Raw genomic sequence first — 27,889 nt, forward strand, 5'->3', positions numbered from 1 at the left:
TGGTGACACTTGGAGAATCTGGCTCAATTTACTCAAGCCAGAGTACAATAATGGTTTCATCAGAAAGTTCGAGCATATAATGGGTGAATCAAGGCCTTCCACACATGTACATGTGTGTGCACACACAGACCCAGGCATGTATACACGCACACACATGTACACAGGCTTCTCAAATTTCTCAGAATTGCTCGCTGTCCTCTTTGTGCCCCCAAACTCAGCCTCTAAGACTCTGAAAACCTCTGGATTGGAAGACAAACATGAAATATGGGAATTGCTAAAGTGTTAGGTTAGAGGGAGCTTAGTAGATAATTTAAAACATACGAAGATGAAGTTAAATACTGTCCCCCCAAATAGAATATGTTAGCCAGGAATCATTCCTTCCAAGGCAGACACAGCTTAAGTTTGGAGAAGTTTAGCAAAGCATCGTGAAATAGCAATGACAGAGGAAAAACAAAAGGAAATAAAGAAAAATGCACGAAACATCATCATCATCATCATCATCATCATCATCATCAAACAACAACAAAAAGGAAAAGGAAACTAGGAAAAGCAAACTGCTATCTTCCATCTTTTTCAAGTGGATGAAAGCCTGGTGCATCTGAGTACCTCTGTGTGCAGTGCTCACCAGTGTTGGCTTGTGGGTCCCCTGGCCTTTCTTCCTCACTGAGTAATGCAGAATGACAGCATGCACCCCAGATTGCTAAGGGAATTATAGGTACTTTATGTCCACAGTCAAGAGCCAAGTTATGAGGAGAGCTTTGAAACCCTAAAAACTTTATTAAGAAACAAACAAACCTTGCTATGGCATGGTAGCCTTCACTCAGGACGGTGGCTATTATTTGCTGTTTTGATATTCTCTGATAAAGACACCTACAAATTCATTTGGGGCAAAGAGAAGATCAATGTGTATATCCCTCTCTCCCCCCCCCCATATGCCTTTCCCTCCCTCCCTCTCTCTGCCAAGAGTACAAGACAGAATCTATTCTGGATATTTTCAGAAAACAAGTCATTTTAACAAGTTGGAGTTGTTCTTTGTGAGAAGATATTGATGTTGAAGCAATGTGGCAGGACACATACTCACCATGTACTACTTTTTGTTTTAACCATAGTCTTGATTATTAAAAATCAAAGCCAAAGCCTTGACCTCTACAAATAAAGTTTTATAAAATTAAAAAAATATAGGTATGGCCCTGGGTGGGATACTATTTATCTGTTCATTCTCAGTGAAGAATATCAATATAAACTACTAGAACGCAAGGAAATAAAAAATATATAAACTGTCCACATCATGTGGAAATGAGATACTGAGCCTGTTCAGTAAAGTCTCAGCCCTAGAAAATGTCAAAAGACTTGTTTTACATGTCCATATGTATTTACTTATAATATTTTAAGCTTAGGCCCTCTCAGCTTGCTTGGCTTTCTTGTTCAGCTGACACATTTACCACTAGAGCCATGTCTCCACCCTAGGTTTTTGATAGTTAATTGGAGATGGGAGTCTCACAAACTTGTCTGCCTAGGTTGGCTTTGAACCATCATCTTTCTATCTCAGCCTACTGAGTAGTTAGGATTACAGTTGTGAACCACAAGCACCCAGCTATGTGGCATTATTTATGACATGATTTGGCATTTAGAAAGAGGGAACATTGATCATTTCCTCTCTCCCTCAGCTTCGTTTTCCTATTACTTCTACCATTTACAATTTGATATTTGTTGACCTGCATGTGTAAGGAACTATGGTAAATGTTGTAGAGGATAAGAAAGATGAAAGAAGTGAAAATCTTGTCTTGAAGATCATGGAATCTTTTCAGAAACAGAGAAAAGATGCCTTTTCAAAGCAACTACAGCCAGGCATCAGTGGTTTATCCTTGTAATCCTACTCAGAAGGCTGAGATCTAAGGATCGCTATTCAAAGCCATCCCAGGCAGGAAATCCACCAGAATTTAATCTGAAATAAACCACCAAAAAAGCCAGAAGTATCACTGTGGCTCAAGCGGTAAATGGCTTGTTTTGGGCAAAAGAGCTCAAGGACAGTGCCTAGGCCCTGAGTTCAAATCCCAGGACCAGCACAATTTTTTTTTTAAGTAACTACAATCATGAGTTTAAGGCCAGCATGCATGATTATGTCATTTCAGGACTAACTGGGAGACACAGTGAGACTCCATCTTACAGAAAACAGAACAAATAAAACCAATAAGGAAAAAGAAGTAACTCTAATAAACCAAGAGAGAAAAGAGGAGGAAGGCAACTAAATTTTCTGAATACTTGTACATGCTACCCCAGCTACACCATGTTTTTGAGAGAAGACCTGATTATTTACAGATGGGGGGGAAGAGTTGGGTGACAGAATCATTGGCCCAAGATGGCATCATCGCATTTGACAAAATGGCAGAGCTAGGATCTGAACTATGATCTAACTGACTTAGAAATCTCTCTTCCTCCTCCTCCTCTTCATTTTTCTATGTTGTTGTTGTTGTTATTAGTGGAGCTTGAACTCTGGGCTTGGGCGCTGTCCCTTAGCTCTTCAGCTGGCTTCAAACTGTGTTCCTCAGATCTCAGCCTCCTGAGTAGCTAGGATTATAGGTGTGGGCCACCAGTGCTCAGCCTCTGTTCTTTAAGCATGAATATCAGAAGCTGCACAGATCAAGTACTATGTACACACACTGAGGCTTAAAGTTGTGGGGTCACCAGTGTGACCAAAACAGATTAAAGCAGGAGGGACTGGCTCCAGGCTGTTCTTGTGACACACTGAATAGTTCTCATTATCTCACTTTGAAAGACACATATTCACCCATCACTTTTCTAATTTCTTTTTCGTCTTTCTGCTGTTACACATCCTTTTTTGTCATTTATTTTCCCTCTCACTCACGACTTTGATGAGGGACATTAGTCACTTTATTGTAGCTCTCCAAGAATGTGTGTGTGTATGTGCATGCATATGCCAATTCTCAGGCTTTAGAGCCTGTGCATTGTCCTTGAGCTCTTTTGCTCAAGGTTAGCACTCTACCACTTTGAGCCATAGAGCCACTTCCGGTTTCCTGGTGGTTATTGGATCTCAGCCTCCTGAGTTGCTAGGGTTACAGGAATGAACTACTGGTTCAGCAAGAACTTCATTTCCTTTGAGTCAATGGTTTCTCAGGAACACCATTTCTATTTATACTCTACCATTTAATTTCTGGTTTAAGGATCATGGTTTTTTTTCTTTCATCAGTTTGTTTATGTGGACACTATCTCCCCTGGGGCCTTCCTTCTTACTAGGTTTGTACCATTCCTGTGGTTGGGGGCACACTGTCTTTTACTTTCCAGTCTTCTTAAAAATCAATTCTAACTCCATCTAAGTCATCGTCATTCAGCTTTAGGAAGATGACCAGAACCACTCACTGAATAATAGACAACTTTCTTTTTATAAACTTGTTTGTAATTTATCATCAGTGTATTAAAAAAAACCAGTCCCATTAATCTGGAAGCCCTTAGGAAGGAATGTATGACGCAGAAGTAAAATTGAGCTTCTCATTCCGTATGGAAGAGTCCTGTGACAGAATGCTGTGAATAAGATGACATGGGACAAAGGAGGATGAATATGGTAGAAGTAAATTGTTTGCTGCTATGGAAACAGAACAATAAAACCTGCCAAAATTGTTTTTTAGGCAGGAGGGGATGGGAGAGTATTAGAGGGGTGAGATTAGAATACATTGTAAACACATGTGGAAATGCAACAATTAAATACCCCCATAACTAATGTAAGCAATACATATACCTCTATATACACATAGATGAATGAGAGAACAATGTATAACTTTTGCAAAAAAAATACCACCCACCCCAACACATCTCATTGACATAAACATTTGCACACAAGTAACAAGTTGATCATTACAATTCTGTCTAAATCTTAAAAAACAAAAACTTCAAAGGATATCCAAGCCCTCAACTCAAAATATTTATGACAATTTTGGACGTTAGCTTTGTAGAAATCTGATTGTATCTTCCCAGAAGGATCATAATAGAAATATGGTTTATTTTCCCAACCTAACCCACAAGACGCTAATCCTAACAACTAAAAATACCCTTTTGGTTCCAGAGAAACAAACCACCATGAAAAGTGAGTTTGAAGATGGACTTGACAATCTCCAAAACAAGCTCTCACGATCCTGGCCAGCAACAGAGGGTGTGGACACGGAATTGTGTAGGTGAACCGCTCACAGAGGCCAGGGCTGGCAAGTACACAGCTCAGGGAGAGTGCTTCACTTGGGCTGGAGGACTCAGGGAGAACATTTTTGGAAATAGTCTTGAATAGAGGACAAACTCTCTTCCTTCTTCTCCTTTAATTAGCTGCAAAAGCATGCAGAAGAAGAGAAGGAACATGTTTTGCAATGTCTGTGCCCTTCCCTGCCCCAGAGCTGGCAACACACGCAAAGAGCTCAGGGTTTAGATGAACAGGATCAGCAGGAAAATATAGTAAATCCTGGGTCCAAAATTTAGAAAATGAATAATGAAATTTCTACATATGTGTGTGTGTATGTGTGTGCACATGTGTGCCAGGAGTAGGGCTTGGACTCAGGGCCTGGGGGTTGTTCCTTAGAATTTTGCTCAAGGCTAGTGCTCTTCCACTTAAATCCCACCTCCACTTCCGGCTCTTTGCTGGTTAACTGCAGAGTCTTAAACACTGGTGTGTCTAGGCTGGCTGTGAAGCTCCATTCTGACATGGCAGCCCCCAACTAGCTATATAATCTAGACCTAAAAAAACTGATACCTTTAAGGAAAAAAATAGTGCTTTAAGTCACACACACAAAGAAAGAAAAGGAAGAAAAAAAGGAGACAATTCCTCAAATTACAAGCTTATAAGCTCCCAGGACACTGTACATCCTCTAGGACTATTCATTTTTAGTGGTCAAATAACATCACAGGGACATTTTAAGAGAAATGTAATTGTATAAACGATATTTTTCAACCATTTGAAGCCCACAGAACCTCATTTCCATTTTTAATGTGTACTGCTTGCTTATTCACTCAATGTACTAAAGGATGCATATTAAACAGATATAATTTATAGTTATGCAAGAAAAAAGTAGGTTCACAGCAAAGTGTTAATGGCAGATGTCACCAGAAACATCGATAATTGCATCTTTTATGTGGGACATTTTTAAATGTTCATAATTTTGGTAGAATTTGTTCTTGCATATAAAAATCCTCTTTCAGGTCTATTTTGTTGTTGTTTTTTGCAAATGAAAATTTCCAAGAGGAATTGAGTTGGTAAAGTCAAGTAGCTACTGTTGAATATGAAACATAGAGACAGATAGGAGCATGTATAGAAAATAATTTGAAAAAATCTTAGAGCAAAGGTAACAATGACTGAATAGTAAATGAAAAGCATTAAAACTATTTTAATACACGAAAGTGAAGTTTCTTTGGAAAATGATACGGGTGCACTCATGTAAAGACTTAGTTTCTTGCACTGGTTTATTATCTTTGGTCTGCTTTAGTAACTGCAGCTGGTATTCAAGATTTGTTATGATGGTATGTCACTTTTTACAGCTATGTTGTTGAACATCTCCATACCTAATATGCTTTTCAAAATTGTATCTAATTTTACTGCGCTAAGGAGTTATGCTGCTTATGAGTGCAGCACATCTTGATCAAACTCACCCCTCCTTGCCACTCCTCCATCTCTCCCAACGCTCCCCTGCCGTTCCTCCAGCTCCCAGGTTCCATTCTCACGAACGTACATGGCATAGTGTGGCTCTATTTGTCTGTCATTCCTCATATTGACTTTAAGTCCTAGTTTCCAGGTCTTTTTCAAACCAATCTGTATTTTCCACTCTCTGTTTTGGCTGACAACACGCTTGTATAGCCCTACTCCAAGATACTGCTAGAATACAGGTCCTGTGTGTCCAAGACATACAAGAGCTTCTGATGCAGAACAGAAGTACCAAGAGGTCTGCAGCCAGACACAAATGACTTTCCAGAATGAAGGGCAATTAATTCTCATGTATTATACTGTATATAATAAACATATCTACAGATAGATATGAGGGCATGAGAGAAGATTTTCAGGGCTGTTATCAATTTTAAATATAATACATGATGAATACCTTTACTTTTGTCTTTGTCCCATGAAAACATAGCTATTCAAATTTAGGAAATAAGCTATTTCTTTTGCAGGAGTTTTCCCCCTTTTTCTCAAGGAGTAGTTTTCTACCACTTGAGCCACAGTTCTACTTCCAGCTTTTTTAGTACTTTATTGGAAGTAAGAGTCTCCTGGACTTTCTTTCCCAGGGTGGCTTTGAACTGCAATTCTCAGATCTCAGCCTCCTGAGTAGCTAGGATTACAGGCATGAGCCACCAGTGCCTGGCTTAATTACAAATTAATTCGGCTACATATTGGTGGCTAATGCATATTTAAGCTACTCTGGAGGCTCAGATCTGATGATCATAGTCAAAGCCAGCCAAGGCAGAAAAGTCTATGAGACTCTACTTCAATTAACTAGCAAAAAAAAAGCTGAGGCATGGCTCAAGTGGTACAATACCAGCCTGAGCAAGAAAGCTAAGCATGAGCGTAAGGCTCTCAGTTGGAGACCTACTACCCACCCCCCCTCCAAATTAATTAACTAATTTAAAGACAATTTTTTTCCTCATGAGTTTACTTAGGGACTTTCTTACTGAAGTATGTAGATTTTTTTTCCCTTAGCTATTTTTTTTTGTAAATCAAGATCACAAAAACGACAAATAATGTTGTTGTTGATTTAGTATGTATATTGTTGCATTATAGATAATTTATGCTTTTGACTACAAAGCTACCATGAAAACAGCAATCTAGGGGCAAAAGCGACCACCAGTACACTGGATGTAGGGGGGAAGAGATCGAAGGAGTTCAACACAGAGTTGTGCGTTACTGTGCGTAAGGTCAATATTGGTAATTACATTGTCTCCTTCCTCCAGACCATCTGACAGGCTATAATTCATGTTGCTATTGAGTCTGTCAAGTTTCATGTGCTATACCTGAGGACCTAGGGTTTTTTGTTTTGTTTTTTGTTTTTGGTGGTACTGAGGTTTGAACTCAAGGCTTTACACCTGCTACGCAGGTATTCTACCCTTTAAACCCACACCCTTCTTATTTAGGGTCTTGCTTTGGGTCTAAGTTAGCTGGGATCACCATCCTTCTATTTATGCTTTCTGTTATAGCTGGGGTGAAAAATACCACTATGCTCAGCTTTTTCTATTGAGATGGGATCTTAAGAATCTTTTTTTTTTCCCCCTGGGTGGACCTTGAACTGTGATCTTCCTGATCTCTCAAACAGCTAAGATTACAAGTGTGAATCACTGGTGCCTGGCTTTGCTGTTTTGTTTGCACTTCCATCTTTTAGATATATTCTTCTGCTCTCTCAAACTTGCTCAGCATTGTTCTTCAATATGATTTACGGCTCAAAAGACTTTCTGTTGACTGCATTCATGCCGAACTGTAAATCATGTTTGCAACAGTTGGTTTATATTGAAGAACGGAGAACAAAGTCCGTGTCTGTCCACACCAAATCAAAAGAAGCTAGTTAGGATCACAGTCTAAATAATCAAAGGCTACGAGGATTTACAACAACATGATTAGTACATGATTAATCATGTACTAATCAAACCAGCAAATCAGCTCGTACCCGATGTGAACCAAGTCATCCTGTCTCATATTAAAGTCCTGGGGCACTGACTCTAATCAGTTAAAGAGTTTTTCTTTATAGGCTGGTGCATTGTTAAACTTGCCATCTGGCCCCAACAGCTGATAGCACTCACACAGCCCTAGAGAGGCCCTAGAACTTTCCTCCTGGGACATATTTGGTGTCATGATTCCTAGCTCAGAGCTTTCTTTGACAAACACTACAGAAAAAACCTCTACATTGGTAGTGGGAGTGGGGGGTGGAATCTTATACAGCAGCGAATTGGTTAGAAAAGGGTTTACTCACCTGTGGACCCGGTTGACCCTGTAATGAAAAAGAAGAAAAACAATTACAAAATTGTCATCCACGGTGAACTTTTCATAATGGAAACTTAAACTACTTCAGAAAAATCTTTACAAACTCTAGTTGAAGATAACACTACTCAACTATGGCTAACTTAGCTTTCCTTGGTGACTTGAGACATCATATTGCACTTTAAGGGTGACAGTGATTGGAATGTATTGCACTTATACCTTGGTATGGTAGTTTGAAACTCCTTTATACAACTACTTAAAGATAATTTTAAAAAATTTAAGAAATTAGAAAAAAATCATACTGCATCTTAGTATCTTTACTCTAAGCTATTCATCTAAAATTTTGATGTTATGGCTTATTAAATATAATTCCAAAATGATTCATAGGTTGTAGCATACTCTAAGTTTTAACTAGGAAAAGGGAATATAGAAAGAGTAAGACTTCACATTATTCAAACACATGGGTTAATCACATCATTTTAATCAACAGGTAACTAAAAAAAGAGACAGGTGTATATATACATATATGTATGTATATATACATATATATGTACATGCATATATAATCACATCTCTTCTATGGGTTATATGAAAAATTAAAATGGAGGACTCTTGAAACTCAGAATCTCTTCAGGAGAATCTATTTGCTACAGTTGCTGAGATTTTTCTGGTTCCTGTGGCCATTCTACAAATGAGAGACGTTTCCTGATTATACTTAAAATGAAGCATTTCTATATCATACTCAGTAAATGATTTAGCAAAACATATACATTTGTGATTATATGCAAATATGCACTGTGCTATGAATTTTATGTTAGTGAAAGTGAGAACAAATATTAGCAATAAAATTTGACAGATGCATTTGAAAGTCTGTACAGTACCAAGCACTTGAGCACATTAATACATGATGTGACCTTCAGAGGAGTGTGTGTGTGTGTGTGTGTGTGTGTGTGTGTGCGCGTGCGTGTGCGTGTGCGTGTGTGTGTGTGTGTGTGTCCTGGAATACAGTGTACATGAAAGACAAGAATGGGTGGGTAGTAAACAGACTTCCCAGAGAATTAAATTAGACGAATTTGTAACTCTGTCCTAAGACACAGGCTAGCCCTGCAAATCTTACACAGGACGCAGGGACGGCGTGTGCCAAGTTCTCTTACTCAATGTATGTTGTGGGAATCTATTCACTAGTAAACACCTACAACAGCACAGTAGCTTCCATCTGCTGGCCATCATAATGGAGCCATCTGGCCCAGAGGAAAGTGATGAAGAGGAATCTGTGGTTTTGGCAATGCTTTAACACAGTAGGAACACAGGGCAGGAAGACAGCAGGCCAGAGTCACCAGGAAGAGCACCTCAGAAACTCTTTGATGACTGACATCATTGGGTGATAAAGATTCCATACAGGCTGACAAAGGAAGTATTTCAGAATGTCCTCATGCTGCATCTGAGAGGTTCACTGGGAAACAGAATCATCTGCAATCATCACTGGATATTTTTCAAGTCTATTCTAATTTTGGATGGTGAATGTTATTAATAATTAACTTGAGAAAGTTAACTTTCTTCAGTTTTCTAAAACATCCCAAATGACTATATATAAGTCCTGCTCAACCTTCACAAAACATAATGTAAGTTGATTTTTAAAAATAGAATTACTGAAAAGGCCTTTTTTTTCTCCCTCCTCTTCTTAGCAAATCACCAAAAAGTTTCTATAAATAAAAATCTGAATCAAGTACAATCAAGGCCGTGCCAAGGGAAACAGTTAAATCATAAAAAGACCAAAGCCAGGAAGGCACAGGCAGCTGTGGAAAAGGCTGAGGGTTCTGGGTTCCTGATTTACTGTCCCTTGGGGCACAAGCCATGCCCAGGGCTGCTCAGACACCAGGGGGAAGGAAGAAAACAGAGGAACTGACTTGCAAAGCCATAATCAGAACAGTGTGGTAGAAAAGCATCAGCCAACAGCAGATGCTTGACAGGAAGACTTCTAAGGATGTTAGATATTTGGTCGGCCATGGAGCATGATAAACGAGGAGAGCAATCACTGGAGGATGTGCTGTTACTTTAGGCAATTAAAGAGCAATAGCAGCCATTCTTTGTTGGGCTGTTATCACAATTATGGTTGCCAGAATGTGCTAGCACTCCGTTCTAAATCGACAAAGTCATTTGGATTTCTCACTGAGGCAATTAGTTTCACTACATGATACTTTTTCTTAATGGTGATAAATCTATGTCATTCCTTTTAGATGGGTCAGAGGCTCCCCCCCCACACTTTCTTCATTTAACACATGCACAAATAGAGACACAAAAAGCTGTAATTTTAAGTCCCAGTGCTATTTGGAACTATCGACAAGGATAACAGACTCAAAGATTTTTTTTAAACTAGAATCCATTTTCAATCAAAACCCCATTCATCTACAAAAACCCGAGGGAATATTAGAATTGCTCATGTAACTCGAAAGGTACTATGTCTGCTTCAAGGTAATTAGAAGGAAATTTCAACCAGAGCTCAGAAAGTTGGGTGGGATAATGCAGTCATAATATTCAATATACATAGGTGAAAACGGAAGCAGGTAAGTTGAGGGGAGGGGTGAGTCTGGGGGGGAGAATGATAGAAAAGGTGGCACTGATCAAGATGCATTGTATTCACAAACTGACATGCTGAAACTCTTTTGTACAACTACTTAAGGATAAAAGAAAGTAATTTAAAAAAGAACTCAAACTTGTCATTCAGAAACTCAAGCTGTGTGCTAATGGCTAATGCCTGTAATCCTAGCTACTCAGGAGGCTGAGATCTGAGGATTGTGGTCCAAAGCCAGTCTGGGCAGAAAAGACCCTGTGAGACTCTTATCTCCAATTAACCACTCAAAAGCCAGAAGTAGTGCTGTGGCTCAAGTGGTAGAGCACTAGCTTTGAGCACAGAGGTTCAGAGACAGTGCCCAGGCCCTGAGTTTGAGCCCTAGGACTTGCAAAAAAAAGAAGCAGCAGAAGAAATGGAGGAGGAGGAGGAGGAGGAGGAGGAGGAGGAGGAGGAGGAGGAGGAGGGGGAGGGGGAGGAGGGGGAGGGGGAGGAGGAGGAGGAGGAGGAGGAGGAGGAGGAGGAGGAGGAGGAGGAGGAGGAGGAGGAGGAGGAGGAGGAGGAAGAAACTCAAACTCAATGTTCATCTCTTTTAACATAGTCAAATTTGGATATATTCTCCTAAATTAAGGGGAAAAATCTATGTTTCGCATTTTAGAAACCTTACTTTCTAAAACAAATCATTTAGAAGATGATTATCATAACTTCTTTTTTAAAAACAATTCTCCAATTCATACACTTGGATGCCAAGCTTGCTTCTTTTGCAGGTGAAAAGAATATCTGTAGCAGAAGTGCATATGAAGCTGTAGGTCCAGAAACCATCAGCAAAGGAACCCAGAGTGGCAGCAGGATTGTCCTGGTGGCAGGAGATCTAATTCTAGAGAACCAATGGGAATCCTGTCACAGAATCACCTTGGTAGGACCCCTTAGCCTTTGCAGAGCCACCAGCCCTGGGTGTACGAGCAAGTGGAGCAGCAGCACTGTACAACAGTGTCTGTACAACACTAGCAAGCAGAACCCTTGCCCACCCTCCTGCCCTGGGAATCTGATCCCGTTCTAATCTCTGATATTCCAGAGCTCAAACTATACAGTGTTTCCGAAAGCGTCCCTGAACTGCCAGGAACGGAAACCATTCTGACAGGCTGACAGGGATATTGTTACAGAACGATTGGAAGAATTACTATTACTTGGGAAGTGGTTTATTTTCAAAATGTCAGTTCTCAAGTAAATATTCTACAAAGGGTTATTCTGGCTTTTCCACACTGCAGAATAAACACTTCCAAGTGGAAAGGAAGTCCACTTAAGCTGGAACGCAGGTATCTACAGACCATGCAGGTTCAGATCCAAATCCTACTGACTGACACAAAAGAGGATCAGTGTTCTGTTCTCCAAAAACCACCCCCCACTTAAAAGTCATCATACCAATTAATCTGAAAGGTCTATAAATTATTTTGCATATGACCCTCTACAGAAACAGTATAGGAAACTTCAAGAGGGTCAGTGCCAACTATTTGTTCAATTCAAATACAGATCAAAATATCTTACATTTTAGAGTCAATAATTTGCAAACGACAGAAGAAACAAAAGCATCACATATTGCAGGCTTTAATTTTAAAATGAATCCTGAATGTCTGGCAATTGTTCATACTTCTAACGACTCTTACAACTGAGACAACCATTATTCATAGTTTATAATACCTGTTGCATTTCCCTACAGGATAGCTTTTTCAGTAATTATTACTTTAGCTGCAGTTACATAATATTACTTAGGTAATAATAATGAAAGAGACTTTCAATTCAAAGTTTTCTTTTGAAAACAAAAAACAAAAAACAATCTTAATCCTCAATGCTTTGGGGGGTGGGAGAGGGGTGTTGGTTCTGGGGCTTGAACTCAGAGCACAAGCACTTGTCCCTGAGGTTTTTCTGCTCAAGGCTAGCACTGTACCACTTGAGCCACAGCTCCACTTCCAACTTTTTCTGAGTAGTTCACTTGGAGATAAGAGTCTTACAGACTTTCTCGTGCCCATTGGCTTCAAACCACAGTCCTCAAATCTCAGCCTTATTAATTAGGATTGCGTGCATGTACCACCAGCACCTGGCAGCAGAAACTTTTAAGTAGGATCTCTCTTAAGTTGCTAACTTTTTTCTATATTGCATTCATTTACTCAAAAGTCTGAGTGATTTTGAATTCCCATTTCCCACCTTCTTTGAACTCATAGTATTTTTAACTATTCAAAAGAAAATGACAAAATTCTCAAAATATAGCCTCCAAATTTCAGTATGTGAGTATACACTTAAATAAGTTTACCTTTATTCTCACCCTCGCTTTGGAAGTGGTCTTGGAGCATGAAAGGAGTCAGAGAGGTGTGAATTCAAACACCAAAGGTAAGAGGTCACAGCTCCACATTGCTATCAGCCCCAGAGTTTGTTAGAGTCAGCTGCTTTGTAAGCCTAAGTATTTGGGTTGGAATATCGCTATGTTATTTTATGCAGTCATATAAGGAACTCAGCGTTTGATTATGAATATGCATCATACTTTTCTAAATCACAACAACCTTTTTCACCACGCCATGCAATCAGGATTGCTACCAAGGGGTGAATGAATGATCAGTGTAACAAATACACATTTAGGAGGTTAAGACAAGTATGGAACATCTGGGATGGGGACCCCTGCTAGCTTTTTTAATTTTGAAAGTATATGCCCTATGATACAGAGGCATTTAAAAAAATTGTTATACCAATTTTCATTACATTGTATATATTGAATAATCTGGCTTCAGCTATGGCTAATAACATCCTTTAAAGTACGCTATTTTGACTGCTCTGCGTAAATGCTGCAAAGCATTTTATAAACATCTCTCAGTCTGATTAAATGTATACACACTCCAAACTTCATTTTAAAAAGTAAGTGCTCAAAGATGGGTATTACAGGCCTCTCTACATCTGTCCTGGATGTTCTGTATTAAATGCATGCTAGCAGATTCCAAACACCCAGAGAGTCAATTAATTCATAATGTCATAGTAAGTCACATAAAGCTTATTGCTCCAGCAAGGCAGAACCTAAAAATGAAAATTCACTTCAAAATTGGGGAGAAAGGGGGCTTTCAAGACCCACACGCTTCCAGTTGCATCATTATGGCCATCACGTACTATAACGAGTCACCAAGAGCTTCACCAATGTCATCTCCCTTTGTTAATTCAATAACCTTGCATATTAGGAATCATCTCGCCCATTTCATAGCTGGAGGAATGAAGTTTCAAAAAGGTGAATGTTGCTTAGTCATACAGGAAGCTGGAATAAGAACATGGAAGATTGGGAACTTGGTGTTCTCACTTGCATTATGCTGATGGCTCAAACTACAGACTTGGGTGAAATTATCGAGGGAAAGTAAGGAGTATGATTGTTAATCCCCCTTTTAATTAGATAAAGGCTATTGGTGCTTTAGTTAGCTTTGAAAATGCTTATAAACTTCTCTTTTGAAATGTTCAACATCCTGGCCATAAAGGAAATACAAAGTATCTCACTCCAATTAAACTGGCCAACATTGACAAGTCAAACAGTAACAAATGCTGGTAGGGATGCCCGGATAAAGGAACCTTATTACACTGTTGGTGGGAATATAAACTAGTACTAGTATTTGGAAAGTGGTATGGAGATTCCTCAAAAAACATAGAACTTTCCTATGTCTCATGGGCATCTACCCAGAACATTACAAGTCAGGATAAAGTAAAGACACTTGCACACCCATGTTCATTGCTGCACTTTTCACAAAAGCCAAGTCATGCAAACAGCCCAGATGCCCTACAAGAGATGAGTGGGTCCAAAATATATGGTACCTATATGCAATGGAGATTTTTACTCATTAGAAATCTGTCATTAGCAGAAAAATGAATAGACTTAAAGCAAATCTTGTTATGTGAGGTAAGCCAAGCTCAGTGAGACAAATGACTAATGTTTTCTCTCACATGTGGAAGCTAGATTTAAAACTTAACTGGACATATAACTTATACAGAGCTCCATGCATTTACACACAGACTAAAGGAGGACATATTAAGGAAAGGAATCCAAAGGCATTATTCCTCTGAACATCTAAAATCCTACCTACCAAAACAAATTCCAGGAAATGAAAACTTTTGTTATTGTTGTAGGTATTTTGTTCTTGTTCTCTTATTTTTTTTATTTCTGGGAGTGTAAAAGAGGGTAAAGGACTGGAGGGAGTAAGAGGGAACAAATGCAGCCATAGTATTGCATATATACTATGTAAAAATGAGCTATGTGACTTATGGGTAGTGACTGAGGGGGGAATGAAGGAAAGCGAAGGAAGGAATGATACTGGCGAAGAATTGTAACCCCTTTGCACACTTCCTTAATAGTAACAATTCTCTAAAAAAAAAAAAAGAATGTAAACGAAGAAAATAAAACCTCTCTCTCTTTGCCCCTCTTCCATCCTTCTCTTCCCACCCACCTCTCTGTGAGATCCACAAATGAATTCTCTAGAAAAATCATTCACTCCAGGCTAAGCACCCTGAGTAAAGAAATGTAAATATTTCAGGGAAAGAGAGAAAGTAGATCCTAGAAAGAAAATGGAGGTAAAGAAGTTTAAAAACATATGAAGCCACAGAAATCAGAAAAGAATTTTTCAAGAGAGAAGTTGATTCAATCAGAACTGCAAAGATTCCCATTGTATTTCATGAATCGAATACTGGAATTTCCTACTGTAAGTGCTTGTGTGATGAGGTAAGGAAATGGAGACAGGAAGAATAATGAGCTCCAGAAACGGCAGGGATATGGGGTACCTGAAAGATGTTAAAATTCTTAGTTTTGGAAAAGAGGGCTGGGACTAAGCAGCAATGGTACAGAGTCAGAAAGTGGAAATCACATGTACCAACCATTTGCCCAGCCTTATGTGGATAGTTTTAGTGACTAGCTAGAAAAGAAAGCAGCTACTGAAAAGGATACAGAGTTGAGCACATGTGTTAAGGTAAGGTCCTTAAAAATGTTCACAACACACATTGTATTCACAAAATTCTTTGGTGAATGGCAGCTCCTTTGTACAACTACTTAGAAAGACAGTAACGTATTTTTTACAATGTTCACAAACTGTTGAGAGACTTAAGAAATTGAGAGAAAAGAAAGGGCTTGAAGAGCAAAATCACTATGGAATGAAACACTTAAGAAAGCAGAGACAGAATAAAGACAGAGGGATATCATGTTTTCTAAGAAAAGCAGAGAATGAGGACAGATACAGAAAAACTTGGGTATGCACAGTAGAAACACATATTTCATGCTCCAAGCTTTGAGGCAGCAGTCTGTTGGAGTGGGGTGGAGGTAGGAAGATGAGTTCTCTTCTATTTATTTATTTACTCATTCACCTAATATATGTTTAGCACCTACACTGTGCCAGGATTCTGCAGTGTTTGAAGAGTAAATAAAGGTAAGTCCCTGCTATTACTCTTGAAGGCGAGACAGACTTTATGAGAATGTTTATAAATAATATGGCAGATGGTGACAGCAACTAATAAAACATATATGAGGAAAGAAGGGCAGGGAATAGGTTGGTGGGAAGGTAGCATGAGAGAGGATTCTTAGTGGAAGTATTCCTCTTAGGGGAAGTTCCTTTTAGGGGAAGTACTCAGAGCGGTAGGGTCGTGAGTGGACAGGGAGAAGCAGAACACAGAAGTGTTCAGGGCACAAAAAGAACATGGCTCTCATCTATCTCAATCTTACCTGTCGCCTCCAATTTCCTTTATTTCTGTGTCTGTACACTGAGTATCATGACTGTAATTACCCATCATTCAACTAGTTGCCCCTCCCTTAAACTCTCACCCCTTCTCAGACAAGGTATGTTTTAGCTTCTTGGTATACATTTTCTTAAACTAGCTATTTACTGTTCAAATGAGTCAAGATCATGGAAATCCACTCCTATGCATAATACTATACTTCAGTCAGTTTGATCATGGAGTGGTATTTTTAATGGTATGCCAGTTGTTGGTAGTAGAAGGCTCAATGTACACATTTTTTAAAAAGTATTCCATCCTTGTGCTGAGTACTCGTGGCTCATGCCTGTAATCCCAGCTACCCAGAAGGCTGCGATCTGAGGGTTGCATTTCAAAGCCAGCTCAGGTAGGACAGTTTGTAAGATTCTTATATCCAATTAAACACCAAAAAGCCAGAAGTGGAGCTGCAGTTCAAGTGGTAGAACACTTGCCTTGAGCAGAAAAGCTCAGGGATAGTGTCCAGGCCCTGAGTGCAAGCCAGCATGCACACATATATGCATATATGTGCGCACACACACACTCACACACACACATTCATCCTTATATAGATTCGTATTCAGGCAACATTTTTAAGCACCTACAACGTGTCAGGCATTGGGGGAAGAAGAAAAAGTAAATCTTGTACTCTTTCAACTGGCAATTTACTGTAACACAAAGAGGTAGAGATATTTTCTTCAGATCCTTTTCTTCCCATCTTTCCCAAGCACTGGAAGTCCTCATGACAGAGGATCAAATGGTAAAAACTAGCTATTCCTCTCTGTTAAAAAGAAATAGATTTTGTTGGGGGGGAAAAAAACCTCATTTTAACAGAAAACATTATATAATCAGCCATGTCCGGACAAAGTCAGATACTGTAATGTTTTCACTGAGAGCATCCTGAATACATGTCTTTGCTTCAGTCATAGAAATGTTCTTCCTGGAGACAGGGAATGTAGCTTAGCACTTTCTGAGCTGCTGGCTAAATTACCTCTATTGATGAGGCTCTGCAGGTTCTTTGTGAGTGTTCCTAAATCACTGCTGAGGGATAAAAGCAAGTGTTCTGTGAGCTGTAGCAGCAGCAGGCTCCTAGTCGACTGTGGGGGGAATTAGCAGATGCACCACTGCAGGAAGGCCCCCCACATCCCGCCTGGGGCATGGCTGAGTGGCCTTCCCCACAATGGTCTAAGAGAAAGGAAGTAGACTATGCTAAAGTAGACACTTGGATGCATAATTGGTGTGCAAAATAAAAATAAATTAGACTAGCCCACCAGGACCTTCTTAGAGGCGGTCAAAGTCTTTGGAAATAAAGTCTGCTAATGCATTCTTTTCAAAGCTTTTTGATAAATGCAAACCTAAGTCTTGAGGGGAAAGTTTCAGTCCAGTTCACACGCCGCACAGACACACAGACACATGGGCGCACGCGCACAAAGAACAGAGCGAACTAGGACACGAGAGTGAGGGAATATGGCTCTCATGCACCAAGTCTGTCAAGGCCCCCGGTCCTGCCATTAAGCAGGGGAAGGATTTCTTGCACTGATGTCAGAGGGCAGGTGTAGCCCAGATCTGGCTCCTTCAGCTCCTGGGTGTACTCCTGGGGGACCCATCTGCAGAGCAGTGGAATCCGGTCGCCTTGTTTGTACAGTCGCGTTGCAAACACAGGCACGAATAGAGGAAAGTTGTCCCAACCAGCAGAGGTCAAGCAATGAACCAAACCATGAATGCAGACCTTCAAAGTTTTTAAGGAAACAATAAATTCAGAGGTCTTTCCTTTCCTCCTCCCACCCCTAGAGAATGGAAATTTTAACCTATTTATCTCCTGGTCAAGAAATAGATTTCTCAGTTCTTTTCACTATTCCTCTCCCTCCCTTCACAAAGCACACAAGGTAGGAAAAGAGTAATGAGAACTCTGCTGTAGATAATGTATTCTCACATTAGTAAAAAAAATTTTCCTACAACAATATCTTTCATCATAAACACTTAACATCCAAGCTTTTGTGACATGTACATTTTGACCCTTACACTAATACAGTAACCTCACTGAAATGATGTTTGACTAAAAAAATAATATGAAGTGACTAAAACCAACATATTCAAATCTTTTAACTAAGTTCAATAAATTGCCAAACTTTCAACTCCATTTGCTATTTAAATTAAGTAAAATTAGCAATAATTTTGAGGCTTCACTCAAGCAATTAATGGATAATCAAGTAATTAAAGGGTAACATTTCTTGAGAAATAGGTAATACGTTCCCTTTAAAGTGGTCCTTAATGAGACAAGTTAAAAAAACAAACAAACAGGGTCTGGGAAGGTGGCTCAGTGGTAGAGCACTTGCCTTGCATGCCTGGGGTCCTGGGTTCGATTCCTCAGCACCACATAAGCAAAAAGAAAAAAGCCGGAAGTGGCGCTGTGGCTCAAGTGGTATTTTAGGGACAGTATTTTAGGGACAGTTGATTCTTCAAAAACATCTTTGGTGCTGGGCACAGGTGGCTCACGCCTATAATCCTAGCTACTCAGGAGGCTGAGATATGAGGATCATAGTTCAAAGTTAGCCTGGGCAGGAACATCCAGAAGACTCTTTTTTTGGGCGGGAGGGGGGTGGATCTGGTCGTAGAGCCTGAACTCTGGGCCTGGGCGCTGTCCCTCAGCTCTTCAGCTCAAGGCTAGCACTCTATCACTTGAGCCACAGCGCCACTTCGGGCTTTTTTTCTTTTTGCTTATGTGGTGCTGAAGAATTGAACCCAGGGCCTCAGGCATGCAAGGCAAGCGCTCTACCACTAAGCCACCTTACCAGCCCCGGGAGACTCTTATCTCCAATAAAACACTCAGAAAGCTGGAAGTGGCACTGTGGCTCAAGTGGTAGAGTGCTAGCCTTGAGCAAAAGAAGCTCAGGGACAGTGCCCTGGCCCAGAGTTCAAGGCCCAGGACTGGCAAACAAACAAACATCATTTATTCTACTTAGCAGAAAAATGTGATTTCTTGGGTGCACTCACTGAAAACAGTATCTTAGTCAATTTTTATAGATGCAATCTTTTAAAATTTGCTGAAAGTAAGTTAGAAGTACACATATGACAAATATTAATTAAAACTTCATATCCTACTATAGGGTTTTCATTATATGTATGTATGCTGAAATATCATGTATATATAATACAGTTCATATGTGCATATGTGTTTTTGTCTACCCATCTAAGTTTGAGTGTTAACACAAAGGGTTTTATGTAAGTACACAAATTCATACTATTTAACTCCATATGGGGACTTCAATGGATAAAGTTAAACATTTAGAAAAAACTTTGGTTAAAAGCAAAAAGTAGTAAGTTTGAAGATCTGCAATTCAGAATGACATTTTCGCACCATTGTTGGTATCCTAAGGTATTGCCAAGCCTGGCCGGCACTGAGTAAAGGCAGGTGAGAACAAATACTTAACAGAGAGGTATCTTAGTAAGAGATTTATCATACTGACATTAGTAACATCCCACCTTTCCTAGCTCTGTTCTCCAACGAAAACAGGATTTCACTCCTGAAATGACATTGTCTTCCAGTCCCCTGGCAAGAAACAGTCTAATAGGAACCATCTTTTTGACTGTTACCAAACTCTTCCCAAAGGAATGTGAGCCTAACTTACTGACATTATGATGTGTGTTATAAATCATGGACAGTCCCTACAGCAGGTTGAACCTTGTAAGCAACCACTTTAAGTCAATGGAGTATGTTCCTAAGCAGAGAATAGAGGAGGTCAATTTCTAGTATAAGTTTACATGAATGTAATGTCTATTCATTTTTTTTTCAGCAGAACATAATCTTAGAAAATTCTCTAGGTGCTTTTTCCTCTAAGTGATTCACTGAACTTTCTAGAAAATATTGGGAGCTATTATGGTTTCTATAAAGTATTACAAGTTCTGGAAATAAATAGAAATGATAGAAATGGTCTGCTCTTTAAGGTTATTTTTGATGATGAAAATAAAAGTTTACCCCTCATAATAATGACTAAGAGGAGGCTTTCCAGTCCAAGTTCGTTTACCTTGTGTTTTTGATTAAATATCTGCACATAGGAAACTTTATAATTTATAGGAAATACACAATCCCTGTAGTGAGTTTCCTATGAATTATGATATTTGATACAAGGTCAAACAATTTTTCATTTTGTTCAGAATGTTCCAGTGATCTGAAATTGCCATCAGCTTGTTTATGATCTTTCAAACTCTCTTATAAAGTCTATTAACAGCATGAAACTAAAGTTAAAAAAAGGAGAATTTCCTACCCTCCTCTCCCCTCCAAGTAGGAAAGTCAATGCCTATGGGAAAATAACATTCTCAACAAATAAAACCCAGGGGATCCAGTCAGGCAAAGGACTAAATCCTCATCTTTCACACGACTTTCAAACTCGTAAACAATACAAGAATTCTAAAATAGTTTCTTTTCAACTCATGCCCTGTCATGTACAAAGTAAGTTTGTGCGTAATGGCAACTCCAGATAAACTTTCCAGACATGGGGACTCGATGATTAGAGGCTTAACTTTAATATACAAAGTAGAGGGTTGGAGAGCAGTGGAGGGGGGTTGTCAGGATAAATAATTGACTCAACTCGAAGTGGAAGGTTAGGTCATTTCCTACACAAGGATATATATAGGGCATAGTGGGTACCAGTCACAACTGCCTAAAAGGAACCCACCAGCTGATTAGTTCCACTCCAAAGAAGGGTTTTGAAAACCCATTTCTTATTCTTTACCATTGATTGGACCTCTAAATGGAAGCCTACACATGGTGAAAGATATATACATTCAGCCATTACCACAGAAGGGTGATAAATTATCTGGGGTGCCTGCAGAGAACTCTCTAATTCTCTCTTTCAACTTTCCCTCTCACCTGTGAAAAAGTCTGAAACTGTATGCCAGTTGGTTGTTAATAATGCTCTCTTCCAGAGAGCAAGTTGAAATGGTTCCCCAAACTGCAAATCAAGAGACCAAATATGTGTTACTACTGTTGACTGAAATGATATATCAGAACAAAAGACCGTGTCTGCAGTACAGGACTAAAATATGCTTTCATGTGTCCTATAAAATCGATGGGGCTTTGGGCGGCACAAGGCTCTGGAATGCTTGCTTTTCTATTCCCAGAAGAAGAGCCTAACATAGACGTAGCTAACGGAAGCCTCCGAAAGGAAGTGTGTGATATGAAATTTAAAATAATTGTTTTTAAATTTGTAGTTTCCAGATTGGGTTTCCACGATGCTTGCCAAACCTTCTCCCTTCTTGTTCTGTGGGTTTGCTACACAAATATGGATTTCATTTGTGTATTCCTAGTGGTGATTCAGCCACTTTGGTGCTGATGCCTTTGTCTGCCTGTCTCCACTCTCCACAGGTCCATGCATGGGAAGGCTGGAGGAGGCAACATTTAGAAGGGCTACAGCTACATAAGTCAGGTAAAGAGTCTATTTCATTTTGGATGATGTTACCTCTTCCCTCGCTCTCTCCCAGTTTCTTCCTGTCCCTGCCCACAAGTTGTATAGTGAGTTATCACTGCCGTATTTGTTCACCCTTTGTCCTTCCATTTCTGGATTCCCCTTACTCCCAAGAGAGAAAAGTGAACAAACAAGACATAAAGGAAAGAAAACTAGAATGGCAATAAAGAAAAACAAACCTCTTATTTCCATTTTCCTGGAGTTCATTTCATGAATTATTATTTTGTAGGAGCATAGGCACAGAGGGCTTTGTGCCTTTGGACCACGCTTTCTTTTAACACACATTCTAAAGGCTGAGTTTCCTGAAATGTTTTATCTTAGAATATGTCAAGTGGGAGAGATCGTCTGGTAGCCATTCTCTAAAAGGTGTTGACCTTCTGTGTTTAGTTGTTGCACTGCAAAGAGATGTCAGCATTCTTGATCATAGGTCATTCTTGATCATAGGTGCCACCTATATGTCACCCTGGAATAATCTGTGGTAAGCCTGTTACTCCCTTCTCTATGGAGTGAAATAGAGAAATAGAGCTACTTCATAGGACAGTGGCACCAAATGATGGGTATAGAAGAGCTGTTAGTGTCTAACCTCTAATCAAATGTGTTGAGTTCTTCTTGCCACACCACGCCTGTGTATATGCAGTTCACAGACTAAGCTACCAGGTTATGCATGTGGAATAGGACAGGTGACTCAAGGAAGGGTTTGGAGGAGGGAAGGGTAACAGCGTACAGAATAGGGAGAAGAAAGCAGTACAGGACAAATGTGACTTAGAGGCAGACTTTGGAAAGGTGTTTAATGTAAAACAGTATGATGTGATGATTGAATTAAAAAAGATATATTTACAGGTCTCCATAGGCAAACAGTAGTAGGAACTCAACAATGGGATTAGGTATTTGGTGACAAGAAAGTAAAACAGGAAAGTCTGACACGATACTCCATTTGCTAGTAGACTGGTTATCTGATTGATATGTAGGTATTCAACCATCAAGCCATAGTAAATTTTTCTTAAAATGAGGTTCCTTCTAAGTGATCTTTCCAGTCATTTTGAATAAAGCCAGGCATGCAGTGAGGGGTAACATGTGTGAAGTCCTGGGTCCTACTCTGAAAAATATATTTTTTGACAGTATAACATGCTTGCCTTTTAGTCTTTAAAAGGAACATTCTTTCAGCTTCCTCTTGGTTTACATCTCTGATTTGTCTACCTTTTCGGAACCCAATTACCATTCTCTATCTGCCTTGTATTTCTGATGTGACTCTTGGAGAGTCTAGAATCAGAAGACAACCACAAACCTTCTGTACTTCCAGTATTAGTCAAAAAGAATCCTCTACCTGCTCCTCTGAGCTTTCCTTCTCTATCTGATGGCTTTCTGCCCATGATCAGGACAGGCCTTGGAAGGTTAAAGTTCTAAGATGGCAGAGTCTCCATCTACCTGGGGTCCCTGAAAACACTGCAGTGCACCATGTATGAAAGATAAATTTCTACTGTAAATAAACACTAACATCCCATTGTGTATCTGTCACAACAGTTATCTGTTCTAGAACAGATGGTATGCAGAAATAGTTCTCAAGAAAAAAATAAACCAACCATGTTGCCAAGAAAAACAATACTTTTGTATATTTTTTCTTTTTTTTTTAACACTCGGACTTATCTCAGTTTTAAAGGTAAATTTGGCCATGATCATGACCACTTATAGAAAGTTCTGCTTTCCCCAGACTCTACACTCACAACAGCAGAGAAAGTCTTAAAATTGCTGGCAAACTCTGCCCTCTACAAACATGGCAGCCTGAAAACAGAGGATTCTCTCCCCCATGCAAAAGCTCATCATTATTCTCCTCTCCTTCCTGTTTTTTGTTCTACAAGTCAAACTTAGGTGCAGGGTCCCCAAACAAACCACCTATTGGCCACTTTCTTAAAACTCTCATCTCCCATTCAGCCTTTAGACACAAATGAATCCTCTAGGTTTGTAGGGGAATTTATCTAGCTGTCCTGGCATTTTGTAGGGATACTACCTCCTACAGAACAAATGTTATGCTTCCCTCCATCAAGGGAACCCTATTATTATAGGAGAAATGCAAATTACTGCACACACACAAGCATAGAGAAATGACTATATGATTAAGCTGGAAGCTAACAGAGTCATTGTTAGAGCATTTGCTGAGAAACTCCATGGAAACATTTTAGCTAGTTTTCTTGCCTCAACAGGCAACGCTCAGGCCTTCACAGGATGTGCTACCATTACACAGGTAAGTCTGATATATAAGTTGATTAGATGGTATATAAAAGTTCATTTTAAGTAACCAGGAATATGAAGGAACACACATAAGATGTAAAATCTACCAATAACTAAAAAGAGCTTAATATGAACCACACACAATATAGGATCAGATAAAACACGGAGCCTACCAAGAAGAAAACACACCTACCAAGAAGGCAGTAACATTTAAACCTTATTTGCCTCAAAAACATGCAAAATGCATGGGAAATAGAGCTTTGAAAAGAGACTAAGAGCCAGTGGTCCTATAACCCTAACTACTCAGGAGGCTGAGATCTGAGGAGTGGGGTTCAAAGCCAGTCTAGACAGGAAACTCCGTAAGATTCTTATCTTCATTTCATCAACAAAAAGTTGAAAGTGAACTTGTGCTTCAAATGTAAGAGTGCCAGCCTTGAGCAAAAAAGTTAAGGAAATGCACTCAGGTCCTGAGTTCAAGTTCCTGTTCTGACATTGACACACAGTCTGACTCACTGATACACACACATACTCTCCCTCTCCCTCTCCTCCAGCCTCTCTCTCTGTGTCTCTCTCTGTGTGTCTCTCTCTGTGTCTCTGTGTCTCTCTGTCTCTGTCTCTGTCTCTGTCTCTCTCTCTCTCTCTCTCACACACACACACACACACACCCCTACACACCAGGGTTCAAGTTCCATTTATTTCTTCTGCATCATTGGGCAAATTACTTGACTGGCCCAACCCTGTTTCCTCTTTCATAAAATAAGTAAAAGAAATCTCTTGGTTACAAGAATGATGGAAACTGGTACCTAAAAGTAGCTCAAGCTAGGTAGCCGGTACTAATTTCCGTTGTAAGCATGCTCAGAAAAGACTTGGCTTTTGAATTTTAAAAAATCCTATAGTTGTTTTTGTCAATGTGAAGTCAAAAGATGTCAGAGTTTTACATCTAAAATATCTAAGGAAATTTTGTTTCCTAATTCATCCACCACATTGGCAGAAAGCGCACAGTAAGCTTAGCTTGGCTGAGTTTGCTTCATTCATCTGTCAACAAGATTCTAGGGTTCAAACCGAGTTGACGCCTGTTGAAGGACGATGGAACAGAGCAGGAGGTACAGCAGCGTCACATTTCACACCTCGGAGGGTTCGAGCTACCAACAATAACATCATATCTCTGTCAGTCAAGCACAGTTATAGGGCTTGATAGACTGATACAAATAAAACAGCCAGTTAAAAAAGGTCTCTTGACTCTTTGCTGGCTACAATGATTGGACTTGCTTGACTCTGTGACCTGCGAATGTTAAAATGGTGCTTACTTTAGGGACTAAACGAGAGAAAGACTTCATTCTCTACCCACATGGAAAAATAACAAAAACTAGAAGGAAAAATGTGCTCTTTTGAAAAGCCCTGAAGTTATTTCATAAATTCCAATGCAAATCATTTGCTTATTTCAATGTGAATCTATCTGTAAGGCATCCAAAACAGAAGACACCAATTTCATATTCAGGAAACAAAATTAATCTAGAAATATAGTTGCGGTATCTAAGCTAGATGTTCAAAGCCTCGTTTGGAGTTCCTTACAGCAATAGACTAATCCATGTTACCTTTACAAGAAAGATAATAGAAAAAAAGTATCTGATATTCACATAAAAACAAATTAAACAGCCTGGTGGGTGGCTCATGATTGAAATCCTACCAACTCAGGAGGCCGAGATCTGAGGATCATGGTTCAAAGCCAGCCTGGGCAGGAAAGTTCATGAGACTCTTATCTCCAATAAACTGCCAGAAAACTGGAAGTGGCTCAAAGTGGTTGAGTGTTAGTCTTGAGCAAAAGAGCTCAGGGACAGTGCCCAGGCCCTGAGTTCAAGCCCCATGACTGGCAAAACCCAAAACCATTAGATTATCATAAAATTGCTCTACAGTTGTTTATAGCAGAGACTCTAATGGTAGTAATAATTTTTTTTTGTCAAAATGGAAAAGAACAAGCAACTTCCCAAAGAAAAAAGTGAGGTGTGGCATCTAATTCATGTTTCATTTCAATTTCTAACATAAACCATTTCCATGTGCAAAACTGGACAGAAGAAACATCACTGTCCATCCACACATAATTCTAGTGTGATATACCTCACGTTTTCTAAAATATAGTAAGTAAAAATGTACTATTAAATTCCTTTTATTTATTTATTTTTTGGTCGTGGGGCCTAAACTCTGGGCCTGGGCGCTGTCCCTCAGCTCTTCAGCTCAAGGCTAGCACTCTACCACTTGAGCCACAGCACCACTTCTGGTTATGTGGTGCTAAGGAATCAAACTCAGGGCCTCATGCATTCGAGGCAAGCGCTCTACCACAGAGCCACCTTCCCAGCCCCGCCTAAATTAAATTTTACCATTAAGTATATTTTGTGTTTTTTTCTTCACGGTATTCTGAGAGCATTGTTTTAGAAAAGGACGAAAACTCGCAACTCACAGTGACAAACGAAATCTGCCATCATTCAATCAATGCATTACTTATTCATCCCATTGAAAGCCCAGGTTGCCTCCTGCACTACTGGAGTCTGATTCACAATAATGCGAAGATGAATGAGATGAAAATACACACCAAGACCCTGGGTTACGGATCATAATCTTTCTATTCAAATGAGGCCACCACACCATAGAAGTTCAGCCAGAAAGATGTTTGAAGGATTTATATCCTAGGTTCTGTGCCAAGGAATGCTCAGGAGAGGCAAGACTACTGAACTTCTCTAACTTCCTCTGGGCCTGTCCATTAAAAGTATGAAGGCCAAGGCCACTGCAGTTAAACTTACACTATATGCACTGATTTTTAAAAAAATCTAGCTCCTTGTATGTCAGTGTAACTGAATATGTTTTTTAAAGGCACAAAATATCTGGGTGCTGGTGGCTCAGGAATCTTAGCTACTCAGGAAGCTGAGATCTGAGGATCAAGGTTCAAAGCCAACAGGGGCAGCCAAGTCCGTGGGATTCTTATGTTCAATTAACCATCAGCAGCAAACCAGAAGTGGAGCTGATACTCCAAGCGATGGAGTCTACCCTTGAGTAGAACAGCTCGGGGACAGCACCCAGGCCCTGAGTTCAAGCCCCATGACTGACCCCCCCTCCTAAAAAAACATACAAAATAGCGACATAGTAATGAAAAAGAACAGAAGGAAAGAAGCTACACATATAAATGAAGATGATTCTAAGAAGAAAGAAAAAGGCCATGAATGCGGGAAGGTCAGATGGTCCTGGAGAGGCAAGTAGGTGTAAGCAGTAGACAGAACTTGGGATGAATAACACGCAGCGCATTGTGGCACTTTTCCCATGATGCCCTGGGCTCTCACTTGAATGTTTATTCTTCCCCAGATTCCTTGTGTGTCCACCCCTTAAAATAATCAGTCCAGGAGCACACACCCTAATGGGAAGAGGCAAGCGACCCCATATCTAACAGAAGGAGAGACTACAGTCACTCCATCTCATACTAAAAAAGTCTGTTTTGCTGTTTCCTTTGCATTCAAATAAACCTGCTCTACCTGCTTCAAACACATTTTGCCCCTTCAGTCTTTAATTGCTTGAGAAAAGAACCCAAAATTGTTAATAATTGAATATTATTGTTAATAAGTATCTAATCATAATAATGCTCCTATTCATTAATACTTATTCAGATGTAAGAAATATAATAGATATTTGTTATAAAATACATATTCTAAAGCAAAATTTGGTAGATATTTTTTAAAAAGGTAGATATAACTTCTTAGAAATCCTAGCTGGGCACTAGTGGCTCACACATATAATCTTAGCTACTCAGGAGGCTGAAATCTGAGGTATACAGTTCAAAAACAGCACAGGCAGACAAATCCAGAGACTCTTATTTCCAATTAGCCACCAAAAGTCTGGAAGTCGAATTGGGCCTCAAAAGGTCAATAGCTAGCCTTA

At 39.6% G+C, this 27,889-nt stretch overlaps 1 protein-coding gene across 1 annotated transcript in view; it reads right to left on the bottom strand.

Annotated features, from left to right (window-relative positions):
• Positions 1–27,889, bottom strand: part of Col25a1 (collagen type XXV alpha 1 chain) — a 415,569-nt gene that overhangs the window by 164,342 nt on the left and 223,338 nt on the right. Inside the window, exon 5 of the mRNA XM_070022440.1 lies at positions 7,947–7,964. Coding sequence (XP_069878541.1) covers positions 7,947–7,964 — 18 coding nt within the window. The remainder of the gene's footprint in view (positions 1–7,946; positions 7,965–27,889) is intronic.

Source organism: Dipodomys merriami, unplaced genomic scaffold, assembly GCF_024711535.1.
Source record: "Dipodomys merriami isolate MVZ:Mamm:240054 unplaced genomic scaffold, mDipMer1.0.p SCAF_15, whole genome shotgun sequence".
NCBI classification, from domain to species: domain Eukaryota; kingdom Metazoa; phylum Chordata; class Mammalia; order Rodentia; family Heteromyidae; genus Dipodomys; species Dipodomys merriami.